This window comes from Neoarius graeffei, chromosome 5 (assembly GCF_027579695.1).
Source record: "Neoarius graeffei isolate fNeoGra1 chromosome 5, fNeoGra1.pri, whole genome shotgun sequence".
Taxonomy (NCBI): Eukaryota; Metazoa; Chordata; class Actinopteri; order Siluriformes; family Ariidae; genus Neoarius; species Neoarius graeffei.
Genome location: NC_083573.1, coordinates 55270634 through 55288491, shown reverse-complemented (window position 1 = coordinate 55288491; position 17858 = coordinate 55270634). Strand labels below are relative to the sequence as shown.

At 39.8% G+C, this 17858-nt stretch overlaps 1 protein-coding gene across 1 annotated transcript; it reads left to right on the top strand.

Annotated features, from left to right (window-relative positions):
* The first annotated feature begins 1680 nt into the window (after positions 1-1680).
* mrs2 (magnesium transporter MRS2) lies at positions 1681-12142 on the top strand. The gene is made up of 11 exons (XM_060922086.1): positions 1681-2896; positions 3899-3972; positions 5315-5351; positions 5452-5564; positions 6279-6452; positions 6624-6754; positions 10192-10308; positions 10463-10615; positions 10786-10903; positions 11087-11200; positions 12008-12142. Exons 1-11 carry the CDS (start codon positions 2677-2679, stop codon positions 12077-12079), a joined length of 1323 nt encoding a protein of 440 aa, XP_060778069.1. The 5' UTR covers positions 1681-2676; the 3' UTR covers positions 12080-12142.
* Positions 12143-17858: the final 5716 nt, after the last annotated feature.

Genomic DNA, 17858 nt, shown 5'->3' with positions numbered 1-17858 from the left:
GAGTGTTTAATACGATCAATATATTCATTTAGTTCATTCTTGAAAACAGGAAAAAGTGGTTTAGAACCACTGAATTTGCATTTATGAATATAGTATTTTGCAAGTAGATTTACAACCCCGATTCCAAAAAAGTTGGGACAAAGTACAAATTGTAAATAAAAACGGAATGCAATGTGGAAGTTTCAAAATTCCATATTTTATTCAGAATAGAACATAGATGACATATCAAATGTTTAAACTGAGAAAATGTATCATTTAAAGAGAAACATTGGGTGATTTTAAATTTCATGACAACAACACATCTCAAAGTTGGGACAAGGCCATGTTTACCACTGTGAGACATCCCCTTTTCACGTTACAACAGTCTGTAAACGTCTGGGGACTGAGGAGACAAGTTGCTCAAGTTTAGGGATAGGAATGTTAACCCATTCTTGTCTAATGTAGGATTCTAGTTGCTCAACTGTCTTAGGTCTTTTTTGTCGTATCTTCTGTTTTATGATGCGCCAAATGTTTTCTATGGGTGAAAGATCTGGACTGCAGGCTGGCCAGTTCAGTACCCGGACCCTTCTTCTACGCAGCCATGATGCTGTAATTGATGCAGTATGTGGTTTGGCATTGTCATGTTGGAAAATGCAAGGTCTTCCCTGAAAGAGACATCGTCTGGATGGGAGCACATGTTGCTCTAGAACCTGGATATACCTTTCAGCATTGGTGTCTTTCCAGATGTGTAAGCTGCCCATGCCACACGCACTAATGCAATCCCATACCATCAGAGATACAGGCTTCTGAACTGAGCACTGATAATAACTTGGGTCGTCCTTCTCCTCTTTAGTCCGAATGACATGGCGTCCCTGATTTCCATAAAGAACTTCAAATTTTGATTCATCTGACCACAGAACAGTCTTCCACTTTGCCACAGTCCATTTTAAATGAGCCTTGGCCCAGAGAAAACGTCTGCGCTTCTGGATCATGTTTAGATACGGCTTCTTTGAACTACAGAGTTTTAGCTGGCAACGGCGGATGGCACGGTGAATTGTGTTCACACTTCACAGATAATGTTCTCTGGAAATATTCCTGAGCCCATTTTGTGATTTCCAATACAGAAGCATGCCTGTATGTGATGCAGTGCCATCTAAGGGCCCAAAGATCACGGGCACCCAGTATGGTTTTCCGGCCTTGACCCTTATGCACAGAGATTCTTCCAGATTCTCTGAATCTTTTGATGATATTATGCACTGTAGATGATGATATGTTCAAACTCTTTGCAATTTTACACTGTCGAACTCCTTTCTGATATTGCTCCACTATTTGTCGGTGCAGAATTAGGGGGATTGGTGATCCTTTTCCTATCTTTACTTCTGCGAGCCGCTGCCTCTCCAAGATGCTCTTTTTATACCCAGTCATGTTAATGACCTATTGCCAATTGGCCTAATGAGTTGCAATTTGGTCCTCCAGCTGTTCCTTTTTTGTACCTTTAACTTTTCCAGCCTCTTATTGCCCCGTCCCAACTTTTTTGAGATGTGTTGCTGTCATGAAATTTCAAAATGTCTCACTTTCGACATTCGATATGTTGTCTATGTTCTATTGTGAATACAATATCAGTTTTTGAGATTTGTAAATTATTGCATTCCGTTTTTATTTACAATTTGTACTTTGTCCCAACTTTTTTGGAATCGGGGTTGTATTATAAAATATTTACCTTCATCTGTCATTCCAAAATCAAATATGACAAAGAAAACATCCTTGAACCAGAAGGTAAAGTCTGAAATTAAGGTAGTTTGTGTAAAGTCCAACACGCCAGACCAGAATCTCATTGTATGAGAACAGTTCCAAAACAAATGGGAAACATTTTCATCTGGGTTATTACAGAAGGAGCACTCAGAATTAAGTAAGTACTCAGAATTAATATCTTGTTTGTACCTCCTAAGGAAGGATTTTACTGGGGAAAAACCTGTGGATTGACTTGAAAGTAACTTCTTTCACTTTATTAGTAACCGGCTACATTTTCAGAACATTGAAGCGTCATACAGCAGACTGACGTCATTAACATGCGCCGTCGCATAATTGCGTAGCACAGTGTAAAGTGAAGCACCGCACTTGTCTTTTCCGACGTCTTCATTTATTCTCCTTCACATCTCCTCCCTTGACTTCATGATGTTTTCCATCGCAGCCTGAATCTAAAGTTTCTCTGGCAACCACGTAGTGTATGAACCGGCAACTGCCCCAGTGCATGCTGGTCATTTCGTCATAACCTGCTTCCGAAAACATTTACAGCTTTTTGGCTTGACACAGGTATCATATTATATTCTGGAAAGATTGATTATTTAAAAAAAAAAAAAACAACCCTAGATTAAAATGCGTTTTATAAATGTCGTAGTGAGGCGATAACAGGAGTTTATGAAGAGCTGTTCATCTCTATTCGTTGTGCTTTATTAATATACAATTTAGCAAAAGAGCTAAAGGGGTTAGTTTACTTGTTTAAATAATCAGGTTGTTTTTGTTTTCTACTGATGCCATTTTGTCCTGTGCCGGTTAGTTTACAAATAAAGTAGTCAAACCAAACTTGGACCGACATAACACTGTCTGAATACACCTGGAGGGGACACTTCTGTTTAAACTAACTGATATGTCATAGAAAAGGCACTTTCAACAGGGTGCTGACCTTGTTGGGTTAAAATGGAGGCATGTGCGAGATTTTTATATCGTGAGGGTCCACGGATAGTTTCTACCAAATGTTGGACTCGTGGAGTATTGAAAGCCTCTGGATCAGCCCTGGGCCATCCTCTCTGTGCTCATCATTCAGCAGCTGGGTGGACATGCAGACACCGCCATCACAGCCACAGCAGACCTGTTCCTCCAGACACAACACGACGAACACGCACAGCCAGCCACAGCAGTAAGTGTGGGAAACCTTCCTGTTGTTGCACATTTGGGAAGTGGTGGAAAGGACATCACTGTTTACTTTTAAAGAGTCTTGCTCACTAAAGCAGTAAAGTGACTTTTGCTGTCTAACTGTTTTGCTGATTATTCTTATAAAAATCTTAACTGCAAATGCAAATCGTGATAACATCCCAGGTCATGTGCTTATCGTTTGGTGAAATTTTGCAAAATACACTAACATGCTGGGCGGCACGGTGGTGTAGTGGTTAGCGCTGTCGCCTCACAGCAAGAAGGTCCGGGTTCGAGCCCCGTGGCCGGCGAGGGCCTTTCTGTGTGGAGTTTGCATGTTCTCCCCGTGTCCGCGTGGGTTTCCTCCGGGTGCTCCGGTTTCCCCCACAGTCCAAAGACATGCAGGTTAGGTTAACTGGTGACTCTAAATTGACCGTAGGTGTGAGTGTGAATGGTTGTCTGTGTCTATGTGTCAGCCCTGTGATGACCTGGCGACTTGTCCAGGGTGTACCCCGCCTTTCGCCCGTAGTCAGCTGGGATAGGCTCCAGCTTGTCTGCGACCCTGTAGAAGGATAAAGCGGCTAGAGATGATGAGGAGACAATAACATGCTGGGCGGCACGGTGGTGTAGTGGTTAGCGCTGTCGCCTCACAGCAAGAAGGTCCGGGTTCGAGCCCCGTGGCCGGCAAGGGCCTTTCTGTGTGGAGTTTGCATGTTCTCCCCGTGTCCGCGTGGGTTTCCTCCGGGTGCTCCGGTTTCCCCCACAGTCCAAAGACATGCAGGTTAGGTTAACTGGTGACTCTAAATTGACTGTAGGTGTGAGTGTGAATGGTTGTCTGTGTGTCAGCCCTGTGATGACCTGGCGACTTGTCCAGGGTGTACCCTGCCTTTTGCCCGTAGTCAGCTAGGCTAGGCTCCAACTGTAGAACAGGATAAAGCGGCTACAGATAATGAGATGAGACAGTAACATGCCTGATTTTTTTTTTTTTTTTTTTTTCCCCCCCCATCAGCTCTCCATTGTCGTGGCAGTGTTACAGACTCTTCACATACAGCTCTGTCCAGTGTGGCCCCTGTCTTTATTGTGGTAAGTTCACAAAACTTGACAAGCATGTTACCCCAGGAAAACCCCACCCTGTCACCTCACAGCAAGCAGGTTCCAGGTTCGAACCTGCCGATCAACCAAGGCATATCTGTGTGGAGTTAGTTTGCATGTTCTCCTTGTGCCTGCGTGGGGTGGGTTTCCTTCAGGTGCTCCAGGTTCCTCTGACAGTCCATGGGAGGACACGCAGATAAGGTCAACTGGCTACTCTAAATTTCCCATAGGTGTGAGTGTGAATGGCTGTCTGTCTCTCTGTGTTAGCCCTGCAATAGATTGGTGACCTTTCCAGGGTGTGCCCTGCCTGTCACCCAATGTCAGGCTGGATTACTTCCAGGTCACTTGACATCTGCAATGGATAAGCCGTGTAGAAAATGAGTGAAACGCTTTTGATATGCTTAGTGATTCTGGTGTTAATTTGTTGCTGTATTTTTCTTATTCCCATGAAAAATTAGTTGTTTCACTTGACATGATCGGGACAATGCTGGTGCGGTTACAATGGTATTTAATGGGAGAAAAAAAATTAATGAATCATAAATCTAAGATATCAGTCAGAGGTTGCTGTTGGACCCAAAAAGCAAAAGAGCAAGAACTTCTTTTCTCACTCGCCCTGTTCTAGTGATGTTCAGTGTCATACTAATGGTAAATCCGCCGTAGTGGAGACAGCAAATGCTGGAGTCAGTAATTTGGCTATATGACATTGACAGCTCCTCAGCTTGGTTCGTTTGTGATGTATGAGAACCAGTACAATAGCATTAATGGCTATATTAGTGTGAAAGTTGACACTTTGGAACCCTGTTTTTGATCAGAGTATACAGATTAGGAGGTTAAAGAGTTGGACAGACTAAATGATCAAAGCTCTGCCACGTCAGTCGCTTTAGGTCGAGGTGAATTTCTATAATTTCCACTGCCACTATTAGCAGGAAGTTGAAAGACATTACATATAAAGTAGGAAAATATTAGCCAAAATAAAAGCAGACCAACATATTGATTAAATTAAACATGGTTTAAAGTTTCATCATAAAATTATCTTTTGCACAGTTGAAAATCCTGTGGATTCTAAATGTTGTGCAAGTCATTCAGGGTGGGTTTTTCCTTTCAGCAGACCTAATCTTAATTGTTTTCAGTAAACACATTATGTAACTAATGTAATACCTGTGTTATTGGGACATATCAACAATGGTATTTGTAGTTTAGTGTGTTGCACCAGTTACAGTGAGAACCAGAACAGGACCAGCACACATCATGTTACTCTGAAAGTGCATGTTTATGAACATGTTTCTATAACTCTGTCTCAGTAATCGTATCATCATTGTGTTTTTCTCAACAGATGAAATTTGATCCTGAAGGGAATGTCACTTCATTTGGTGAGTTGCATGATTCAGTTATGACCAAGAAATGTAACAGGAGTATTTCTGGAAATGAACAACAATGTGTTGTGTCTCATGTATCTCTTTTTTCCTTCAGAGAAAAAGAAAACGGAGCTTTATCAGGAACTTGGGTTGCAGGCAAGAGACCTGAGATTCCAACATCTCGCCAGCATCACATCACGAAATAATGCAATCATCATTCGCATGGAGGTAATTTCCATTTTTTTTAACCCACATTTAGATAATGTTCTATTTGGATAATGATAAAAGCCATTTTACCACAGTGCAGTTGAATGTTTGAATCCTGTTGGTCAGAAGGTGTGCATTATTTTCATATCACACCAAGTAGTTCCAACTATAACATGAACGATAAGTTAATATTTCAATATTTGTACTCATTTTAATACATTCTTGTTTCGATAGTAACGGCTCAAACATAGGGATGTGTACGGTGGACACGCCACATGAACTCTGGCTAATCATAAACAGAATTAAAAACTGGTTGTTCTAAGAAAAAAAAAAAAAAAGTAATTCATATACTTGTTGTGGTGAAGTATTTTGTGAGTACACCTTGATTTTAATTCTTATGGACCAAGTCTCAGTTACACTTTACTTTTTTCAGGCTACTCTGCTTGTGTATCATGTCGCATTACCAGCCCAATCCCCGTGTCTATTATTTTCATGTAATAGCACAGACCTTTGTTTGTTATTCCTTACTTATCATTTGCTGAAGAAACCACCTTCTTTACAGTACAGATGCAATACAAAATACAGCTCTGCACGGTCATGTAACATAGCAGATGTTAAAAAAGGATTACAACTGATTGCTCAATCTCATAACTTCTGCTTATCATTTTGCTTTATGTTCCATAGTAAATTAATATATACATTTGCATATTTTTAACCAAACCAATCTGTATTCAGTCCCTGAAAGCAGTAGTAACTCCAGAGTGCCTGCTGGTGTTGGATTTCCGTGGGCTTGGTTTGGAGAAGTGGCTGGTTTTGGAGCTGGGGCCACAGTTAGCAGGAGATGGAGCTCTGGCCACGTATTCTCTACCCTTTGAGTTTAGAGCCTTAGAGGCCGTTCTACAGCACAGGGTAAACGCTGCATCTTTAGTGATGTTCACATTACACTTCACTGCTAACAAGCAAGCAAGTTGTTCTAGTGACAGTATATTTTTGTCAGCATGTCACTATTATCCTCTCATCAGTGTAACATGATGTAAGGTTCAAGAAGTAGTCATTTTGTGCCTGTGTGTTTATATGCAGATCAGCACCCTCCAGGCGAGGCTAAATGAGGTTCAACCTCAGATTTTTGATTGCCTCGAGTCATTAGTAGATCCCAAGCTTCTGTCTGCAGACCGCAGTAAACTACACATGCTTCTCCTCAACAGTAAGAGGTAAGAGTTGGGCGAGGGAAGCCAACTATCTTACGCTGTATATGACGTAAGTGTTTATTTTCTTGAATCAAATTTAAATGTCGTTGTTGCCTTGGGTTAGAATAATTTGCATGTATAATGCACATGGAATCTGATAGTGTTTCACCCCTGTTTCCAAAAAAGTTGGGATGCTGTCTAAAATGTAAAAACAGAATGTCGTGATTTGCAAATCATGGAAACCCTGTGTTTTGTTGAAAATAATACGAATACAACATATCAAATGTTGAAACTGAGGGGTTTTTTTGGGGGGAAAAATATCTGCTCATTTTGAATGTAGTGCCAGCAACACATTTTAAAAAAAAAAAAAAAATTGGGACGGCAAAAAAAGACTGGAAAAGTTGTGTGATGTGTTTAAAAAAAAAAAAACCTAAATGTGTTAATTGGCAGCAGGTCAGTAACATGATTGGGTATATAAAGAGCATCCCAGAGAGGCGGAGTCTCTCAGAAGTAAAGATGGGGAGGGGTTCGCCGCTCTGTGAAAGACTGTGTGGGCAAACAGTGCCACAATTTAAGAATAATGTTCCTCAATGTAAAATTGCAAATAATTTGGGGATCACATCATCTATGGTCCATAATATCATGAAAAGATTCAGAGAATCTGGAGAAATGCAAGGCACAAGGCTGAAAATCAGCATTGGATGGCTGTAATCTTCAGGCCCTCAGATGCCACTGCATTAAAAACAGACACGATTTTGTCGCAGAAATCACTGCATGGACTCAGGAACACTTCCGTAAACTATTGTCTGTGAACGCAGTTTTTCACTGCATTGACAAATGAAATTAAAACCAGATATAAACAATATTCGGAAACACCACCACCTTCTCTGGGCCCAAGCTCTTTTACAATGGACTGAGATGAAGTGGAAAACTGTTCTGTTGTGTGACAAAATTGAAAATTATTTTTGGAAATCGTGGGCACCACGCCCTCCAGGCTAAAGAGGAGAGGGACTATCCAGCTTATCACTGCACAGTTCAAAAGCCAGCATCTGTGATGGTATGAGGGTGCATTAGTGTAGATGGAATGGGTAGCTTGTACATCTAGGAAAGAATCATTAATGCTGAATGATATATTACACATTTTGGAGCAACATGCTGCCATCCAGATGACATCATTTTCAGGGAAGGCCTTCCTTCTTTCAGTAAGACAATGCGAAACTGCATTCTGCACGTATTACAACTACATGGCTTCGTAGTAAGAGTTCAGGTGCTAAACTGGCCTGCCTACAGTACAGACCTGTCTTGAAAACATTTGGTGCATTATGAAACACAAAATATGATAAAGGAGATCCCAAACTATTGAGCAAATGAAATTGTATATCAGGCAAGAATGGGACAACACTTCACTTTCAAAACTACAGCAATTGGTCTCCTCAGTTCCGAAACATTATCAGAGTGTTGTTAAAAGTAGAGGTGATGCAACACAGTGGTAAATACAATGCCTTGAAAAAGTATTCATACCCCTTGAATTTTTTCATATTTTTCCACCTTACAACCACGAACTTAAAAGTTTTTATTGAGATTTTATGTGATAGACCAACACAGAGTAGCACATAATTGTGAAGTGAAACGAAAATGATAAATGGTCTTCAAAATTTTAAACAAATAAAAATCTGAAAAATGTGGTGTGCATTAGTATTCAGCCCCCCTGCATCAATACTTTGTAGAGCCACCTTTTGATGCAATTATAGCTGCAAGTCTTTTGTGGTATGTCTCTACCAGCTTTGCACATCTAGACACTGAAATTTTTGCCCATTCTTCTTTGCAAAATAGCTCAAGCTCAGCCAGATTGGATGGAGAGCGTCTGTGAACAGCAGTTTTCAAGTCTTGCTCACAGATGCTCAATGGGATTTAGGTCTGGACTTTGACTGGGCCATTCTAACACATGAATATTCTTTGATCTAAACCATTCCATTGTAGCTCTGGCTGTATGTTTAGGGTCATTGTCTTGCTGGAAGGTGAATCTCCTTCCCAGTCTCAAGTCTTTTGCAGCCTCCAACAGGTTTTCTTCCAGGATTGCCCTGTATTTAGCTCCATCCATCTTCCCATCAACTCTGACCAGCTTCCCTGTCCCTGCTGAAGAAAAGCATCCCCATAGCATGATGCTGCCACCACCATGTTTCACAGTGGGGATGATGTGTGCAGGGTGATGAGCAGTGTTAGTTTTCCGCCACACATAGTGCTTTGCATTTAGGCCAAAAAGTTCAACTTTGGTCTCATCTGACCAAAGCACCTTCTTCCACATGTTTGCTGTGTCCCCTACATGGCTTCTGGCAAACTGCAAACGGGACTTCTTATGCCTGTCTTTCAACAATGGCTTTCTTCTTGCCACTCTTCCAAAAAGGCCAGATTTGTGGAGTGTACGACTTATAGTTGTCCTGTCCGCAGATTCTCCCACCTGAGCTGTGGATTTCTGCAGCTCCTCCAGAGTGATCATGGGCCTCTTGGCTGCTTCTCTGACCAGTGCTCTCCTTGCTCGCTCGTGGACGGCCATGTCTTGGTAGGTTTGCAGTTGTGCCATACTTTTTTCCATTTTTGAACGATGGATTGAACAGTGCTTCTTGAGATGTTCAGAGCTTGGTGTGTGTGTGTGTGTATATATATATATATATATATATATATATATATATATATATATATATATATATATATATATATATATATATATATATATATATAATTTATTTATTTTTTCTATAACCTAACCCTGCTTTAAACTTCTCCAGAACTTTATCCCTGACCTGTCTGGTGAGTTCTTTGGTCTTCATGATGCTGTTTGTTCTTCAGTGTTCTCTAACAAACCACTGAGGCCTTCACAGAACAGTATTTATGCTGAGAGTAAATTACACACAGGACTCTAACTAATTAGATGACTTATGAAGGCAATTGATTGCACTGGATTGTATTTAGAGGTATCAGAGTACAGGGAGCTGAATACTAATGCCCACCACATTTTTCAGATTTTTATTTGTTTAAAATTTTGAAGACCATTTATCATTTTCATTTCACTTCACAATTATGTGCTACTCTGTGTTGGTCTATCACATAAAATCTCAATAAAAAAAACTTTTTAAGTTTGTGGTTGTAAGGTGGAAAAATGTGAAAAAGTTCAAGGGGTATGAATACTTTTTCAAGGCACTGTATGCCCCTGTCACAACTTTTTTTGAAACGTGTTGCATGTATCAAATTCAAAATGAGCATATATATATTTTTTTAATTATCAAATTTCTGTTTCAACATTTGATATGTTGTCTTTGTACTATTTTAATAACATACAAGGTTTCCATGATTCGCAACTCATCGCATTCCATTTTAATTTATATTTTAAACAGCGTCCCAACTTTTTTGGAAATGGGGTTGTACTTCTAAAGTCATATAATACCAATTGTATTTTCCTGTAGTCTCTCTGAACTGGAGACTGATATTAAAGTGTTTAAGGATAGCCTGCTGAAGATTCTGGATGAGGACGAGCTGATCGAGGAACTATGTCTCACCAAATGGACTGACCCCCGTGTGTTGTAGGTGAAATGCTTGTCAGTTTTGTTGTAGTTATGGCAATCTTAAATACCTACAACAGTGATAGGACATATCATTGATAATATTACCAGTGTCTCTTTCAGCTTATTTCCATTTTCTTTTGTGGGTGTGCATGTGGTGTTTGTGTGGAGGCAGTGAGGAGAGTAGTTTAGGCCTAGATCATGCTCATGAGATGGAACTACTCCTGGAGAACTATTTCATGCAGGCAGAAGAGCTGGGAAACAAAGCCCGAGAGCTGAAGGGGCTCATTGACGACTCGGAGAGTGTCATCTTCATCAACCTGGACAGGTACAGGATTGTATAAATGCCACCCACCATAAAATAGACATACCATGGACAGACGGTGCTTGATGCTGGAGCCTTTGATTTGCACTAAGGATGATTTGAGTATGTTTCTTTCAGTATTGACATTTACAACAGTTAGTCTCTTACTGTGTCTGTTACTATAATTGCACTAGTCATCGAAATGTGATGATGCGCCTGAACCTCCAGCTCACCATGGGAACCTTTTCACTTTCCTTATTTGGTCTGATAGGCGTGGCCTTTGGCATGAATCTGATGTCTTCATTTGAAGAGGTATATACTGTAAATTTGGTAGCTTATAGGTTCTTGTGCTTGGAATGTCAACCATATGAAACTGGCTAATTCATATAAATGTATAGGTGTAAGGCAACACATTTACATATTAATATATTTTTATGGTTACAGCTGTTTTAGGCTGATCATGGACTCATTTTGTGTGTGTGTGCTTGAGAGTAGGATCCACGTGCATTCTGGTTAGTGACAGGAGTCATGTTCCTTGGCAGTGGACTCATCTGGAGACGACTGCTTTCTTTCCTGGGACGACACTTGGAGCCAAGTTCTCCTCCTCCAGTAATTACAGAATTACAAAACACTGCATATTTTCTACTGTAAACTTGAGTAGTCCTTTACAGTGCCACAGCCCCTTCTTTTTCTCCATAATCACTTGAAATTTAGTGCTCTCAAGAATTACTAGCACACTCACTTACCTTTAACTGTAGTGTGCTTCAGATTGTCTTCTCTAGATTGTATTAACGATGTTCTAAATCAGTGAATTAATATGTGGATCGCCATGCCCATGTAAATCAGTTATTTTCATAATTGTGTATGTCACCTATGCTAGGAAATGGCACTAGTTTCCAAAATGATTAGAAGTTATGTGAGGGGAGTTGAGTGAATGAACAGCATTTTCCCCTCCCTCTGTATCATGGCTGAAGCGCCCTTGAGCAAGGCACCTAACCCCCAACTGCTCCCCGGGCGCTGTAGCATAGCTGCTCACTGCTCTGTGTGTGTGTGCGCGCGCGCGCGCGCGCTCATTGCTCACTTGTTTGCATGTGTGCATTCACTGCTTCAGATGGGTTAAATGCAGTTTCAATACTCAAAATACAGTAGCAAGTTGCAATCGTTAATTTTTAATTACATTATTTTTATGAGTTTAGTTTTAATTAAAAAATAAAACGGGTTCAGTTTTTGCCTGTCCATTTTGCTTGTCATTATCACGGCAAAGATTATGTATTGTGACATGTTTGTAAATCCATTATAATTGGTTTTTTTTTTTTTTCCTGTTTGGACTACATTATAATAAAGTAAAATGTACTGATGTAAAATAAAGGAAGCTTTAGGTTGTGTTATGATCGTTCTCTTATCTTCTTTTCACAGATCCCACCTGTTTGGAAAAAAAGTCAACTCGGCACCTTAAAAGGCACAGATGTAAAACCTGGAGTTAGATGATAATGCGACTGTCCCTGTTGTTCCCTCTGTTTTGCTGTGTGCAGTAAATCTGTTGTAAACTGATTATTTTGTGCTTTTATTTGCAGTGAGTACTTTTTCACTTAAAAGCAACGGGCCACATAATTGACAGTTTATTATAAATGGCTCTAAGCGTCTATTACAACAGAAAGTAATCTGATTTTTTTTCCTGTTGTATTTGTAACCAGGAATTAACATTTTGCGTATAATTGATGGTAAATCACTGATTAATGTGATGTTATGAACACACTGTGCATACCTCTTGTTGGTTTTAAGCTGAATTAATCTTAATTAAGTCAGCCCTTAAATACCTACGTTACTGGTTCCATATGCTTTAAATAATAGATCACCGGTGTTGATGGGTACATAACTCGAAATAAACAATACAAGTTACTTCTTTGGGGTTTCATGACCTGCTAATGAATATACACTTATTGACCACTTCATTAGAAACACTTGTGCACATTCACAGTCATCTAATCAGCCAATCATGTGACAGAAGCCCAATGCAAAAAAAAAAAAAACATGCAGATCCAAGTCAGAAGCTTCAGTTAATGTTCACATGAAATAAAAGGAAGAAAATGTGTGATCCCTGTGACTTTAACTGTGGTATGGTTGTTGGTGTCAGATGGCCTAGTCTCCTGGGATTTCCCCACACAACAGTCTATAGAGTTTACACAAAACTGTGTGAAGAATTAAAAAACAAACAAAAAAAACTCTGAGTAAGCGACAGTTCTGTAGGTGTAAATGCCTTGTTGATAAGAGAGGCCAGAGGAAAAGCAGAAGGCCACATCAGGTTTCACTCCTATCAGCCAAGAGCAAGAACCTGAGTCCATCATGGGCCCAGACTCATCAAAAATGGACACTTGATGATTAGAAAGGGGGAAAAAAATCACCTGGTATTTTTCCAGTCTTTAACTGTCCAGTTTTGGTGAATGCTGATGTCTTGTGTGCTCTGTGATGCTTTTCTGCTCACCTCGGTTCTAAAGAGTGATTGAGTTACTATAGACTTCCTATCAGCTCAGACCTGTCTGGTTATTCTCCTCTGATCTCTCATCAGCAAGGTGTTTCAGCCTGCAGACCCTCTGGTCACAGGATGTTTTTTTGGTTTTCATACTATTCTGTGTAAACTCTAGAGACCAGCCCATCTGGCAACAACAACCATGCCATGGTTAAAGTCACAGAGATACCCCCAGCCATTCTGATGTTTGAAGTGAACATTAACTGAAGCTCTTGAAACGTATCTGCATGATTTTATCATTGTGCTGCTGCCACATGATTAGATAGCTGCATGAATGTGATGTGCAGTTTCGAATAAGATGAGTGTACAATATATTGTCTGGATATTGTGGGCGGCATGGTGGTGTAGTGGTTAGCACAGTCGCCTCACAGCAAGAAGGTTCTGGGTTTGAGCCCAGTAGCCGACGGGGGCCTTTCTGTGTGGAGTTTGCATGTTCTCCCTGTGTCTGTGTGGGTTTCCTCCGGGTGCTCTGGTTTCCCCCACAGTCCAAAGACATGCGGTTAGGTTAATATGGGACGGCCTTGGGCTGAGGTGCCCTTGAGTGAGGCACAGAACTCCCAACTGCTCCCTGGGCGCTGTTAGCATGGCTGCCCACTGCTCTGGGTATGTGTGTGTGCTCATTGCTCACACGTGTGTGCATGTGTATGTTCACTGCTTCAGATGGGTTAAATGGAGAGAGGAAATGTCACAAGTGTGTGATGAATAAAGTTGTGCTTTTTCTTTATTTCTGTTTCGCCTTGAGTATAGATGTTGTAATACACAGTCAGTCCAGCAGAGGGAGACATACCCCATTCCACGGGTTTCATAGAGTCTAGGTCGATAAAATATGTTAAGGTAGCCTGTCAGTGTGGTATTGCATACACACCGAGGTTTTACAGGATATCATTGTGGCTTCAGCTGTGTTCTAGCAATGTTTATTTCGGATTTATTCGGTTCATTATTTCTTATTTATTCAGCTGGTGTATTTGAATGGCATGTTAGATAGGTTGGTTTGCTGCATGGTGGTGCCTTTGAAGAGATATTCCTGACTGCTGGAGTCTCAGGGGATTACATACTACATTCTTTTCACACACACACACACACACACACACACACAAAGGTTTGCTCCAGGCTTAGGCTATGTTTCTGGGGGAATACCTTAAAGGTGCTATACAGAACAATACAACAGAGAGTTTTCATTCAGCAAAGGCACTCTTTCAGACAGGTTAGACCTATTAAATGTTTAACTCTCACTACAAATTTAGGTGAAGACTTTCCAGAAATCAAGCCAGTCGTAGGACCACTCTTTAAAAATAAATAAATAAAAAAAACAACAACAATAATAATAATAATAGAGGCCTACATACAGTATTTTGGTAAGGATTTGGTTAATAACAAGTAAACAATACAAGCATTAGCCTACTGACAGAAAACGTTTGTTTGTTTATCCATCCTGACAAGCGCATCTGTTTCTACCCTCGAGCCTGAATGAACTGCAGGACAGATTTGTCTCCGAATCTTCAGCGTTTTTTTTTTAACAGTGTAAAGTCTTGCTCTGTGGCTCACTTATAATTTTAAATAAATAAATAGACTGCATTTCCGCAGAGAAAATGCAGTGTGCTTGCTGAGCTGTAGTAGAACAGCTAGCATGCCAACATGCTAACAACTAGCATGCTAACAGTTAGCATATTAACATGCTAACAGCATGCTAACATGCTAAAAGCTAGCATGTTAACATGTTAATGCTAACATGCTAATAGATAACATGCTAACAGCTAGCATTCTAACGTTAATGATTAACATGCTATTTGTTAAAATTTTAATACTTTAAGGCTAATATGCTGACAGCTATCATGCTAACAGCTAACAGGCTAACATGCTAATGGATAGTATGTTAACTTTTAGCATGCTAACACGCTGAGGGTAACATGCTAACAGTTAGCATGCTAACATGCTCACGCGAACTCGCTAACAGCAAACATGCAAACTCTGCATGCTACCATGCTAATCCTAACATGTTAACAGCTCTCATGATAACATGCTAATGGTGAACATGCTAACAACTTGCATGATATCGTAATGGGTAACATGCTAACAGCTAGCATGGTAACACGTGAATGCTAATTGCTATTGTGTGTGCGTAAGTATTCCTAATAAAGTGGCCATTGAGTTGAAGTTGATTTGCTGTCAAAGTCTCAAATGAGCAGATCCTTGCCAAATGCATCATCACCTATGGGGGAAGGGAGGAATGACTCAGTCAAGCTTCCATTGATTAGCGGCAAACTGGAGAAAAAATGGACGGATGAAAGGCAAGACAAAGACGAGTGCGGGTCAGAACCGATATCATGTGTGTGATGGTGATTTGGCCTGAGGTGCCATATGAAGTTTGGTGGATGTGTGGTGAAGTGTTACTGAGCAAAACTCCATTCATTTGAATGGGGCCAAAAATCAATGGAAGTCTATGGAAGTAAAAAGAGATGCATGAAAACCAAGGAAAAGACGAGTGCAGGTCTCCAATGAGGGGATGGATCTGTGCGGGGACTTGGCCTGAAGCATCAAGTGAAGTTTCTTGAAGTTTGGTCACTTGGTTAAAAAAATTAATGGAGAGTGAAAGTTTTTCTCCTGAAACACCATTCATTTTCAATGGGGCCAAAAATCAAATCAATGTAAGCCTATGGAGGAAAAAGGGATGAGCAAAAAGAAAGGAAAAATATGAGTGCGGGTCAGAACTGATTGCATGTATGTGTCGGGGAAGTTGGCCTGAAGTATCACATGAGGTTTGGTGCATCTGCGATGGAGCGTGTCCGAGTAGGACGATTCGATTCATGAGCCCTATTCATTCTCTATGGGGAAAAAAAACCAAAAGAAAAACGACAAGAACAAGAGAACGGGCGCGTTGATCCAAAAGCTGTATACAAGCACACTACACCACTTCGGGCAAGATGTCTCAGAGTTGGAATGGTGTCTCTATCTTGAACGCCCTAAGAAGAGGAGTAGTGGATCCAAAAAACGTGTCGGAATAAGGCAGAATGTATAGTGTGATTGCCTTTGGCTGCTGTGTGCTTGAGCAAGCACACTAATAATAGAGGTCTACATCCAGTATTTTGGTAAGGATTTGGTTAATAACAAGTAAATAATACAAGCATTAGCCTACTGACAGAAAACATTTGTTTGTTTGTTTGTTTGTTTGTTTGTCCATCCTGACAAGTGCATCTGTTTCTACCCTCGAGCCTGAATGAACTGCAGGACAGATTTGTCTCCGAATCTTCAGCGGTTTTATTATTTTTTAACAGTGTAAAGTAGGGTGCGCCCTCACTTTCATAAAATCGGATGCATTTTTGTTTGGGTGTTCCTTTTCACCAATAAAGACATCCTGTAAAAATTTTTTGATCGTATTCAAAAGTCTAATGGTGGCACCATGAGGTTCATTTTTTGCCAAAAAACGCTTATTTTATGTTTTGAATCACAATGTTGGACTCCATTTATTGGTTTCTTGTGAGCCAGAGATCATGTTAAGAACCTTTGCAAGGGATTGAGGAGCATTAATGTGATTCATAATACATTTGTATTGTTTAAAAGTAGTTGAACAATGATTCAATGAACAGCTAAAACTCAAACTGTGCTTGATAATATACACAGTAAAAAATGGAGTGTCAATATTGCAGTGTAAACCTATTTTCCTCTGGATAGAGTAGTTATAACACTATGCAGAGTAAAATCGTCTAAATGGTAGTGTCAAAAGTGAGAGTTAATTCCCACTTGCACACAACGACAAAATCTACTCTGCAGGCTGATGATTCCCCGCGAAAATACAATATAGAGTCAGATTAACTCTGAAAATCTTACACTATCTATAGTGTCAAATATTTTTACACACCTCATTGTTAATTTTGACAGAAAATAGAGTAAAATTAACTCTACAAATCGTACACTGGCTATATAGAGTAAATTTTACACTGATTTTGAGTGGGACCAAATGTTATCTGACACACTGTAAACCCGAATAAGTTGAGTTTACTTAAAAAAATTGAGAAAAGTGGTTGCCTTAAAAAAATAAGTAATTATTAATGATTGAATTGAGTACCTTAAACTTACAATCTTCTGGTAAGTTTAAGGTACTCAATTCAATCATTAATAATTACTTATTTTTTTTAAGGCAACCACTTTCCTCAATTTTTTTAAGTAAACTCAACTTATTCGGGTTTACAGTGGAGTTAAATTCAACTCTTAACCTCCTAAGACCCAACCTGTTTTTTTTACATGCATTTTTTATTTCTTTTTGCTATTTGGGCTTATTAGAACCTGATTAGAATAAAAACTAAGCATCATCTTTGATAAGATGTACTTTTTGAGAAAAAGTATGTCCACATATGTGGATTCTTGTTCTGAATTTCTAAAAAGTGCTGTCCACGTATGTGACCACTAAGCCCTAGGAGGTTAAAGAGTAAAACTGACACTATGATTTTTACTGTGTATTTAGAATATGTACTAAAAAATGTGTATGTAAGATATTTGGTATACTCTATAAGGTGCCATAATGTTTCATGAAAAGTGATCGAAATTTTGTCATAAAAGTCATAAAATAGCAGCTTTTTCCATAACTTTGAGCTCCTGGTGCCACCATTAAACTTTTGAATTTTGTCCAAATATTTCACCCAGTGTGTTTTCTTACCAAAAGGAACATAAAAACAAAAATGCATCATGATCGGAGGAACTTTTCATTTTTAGGGGGCAACTGATGCGTCTTGCTTTGTGGATCAC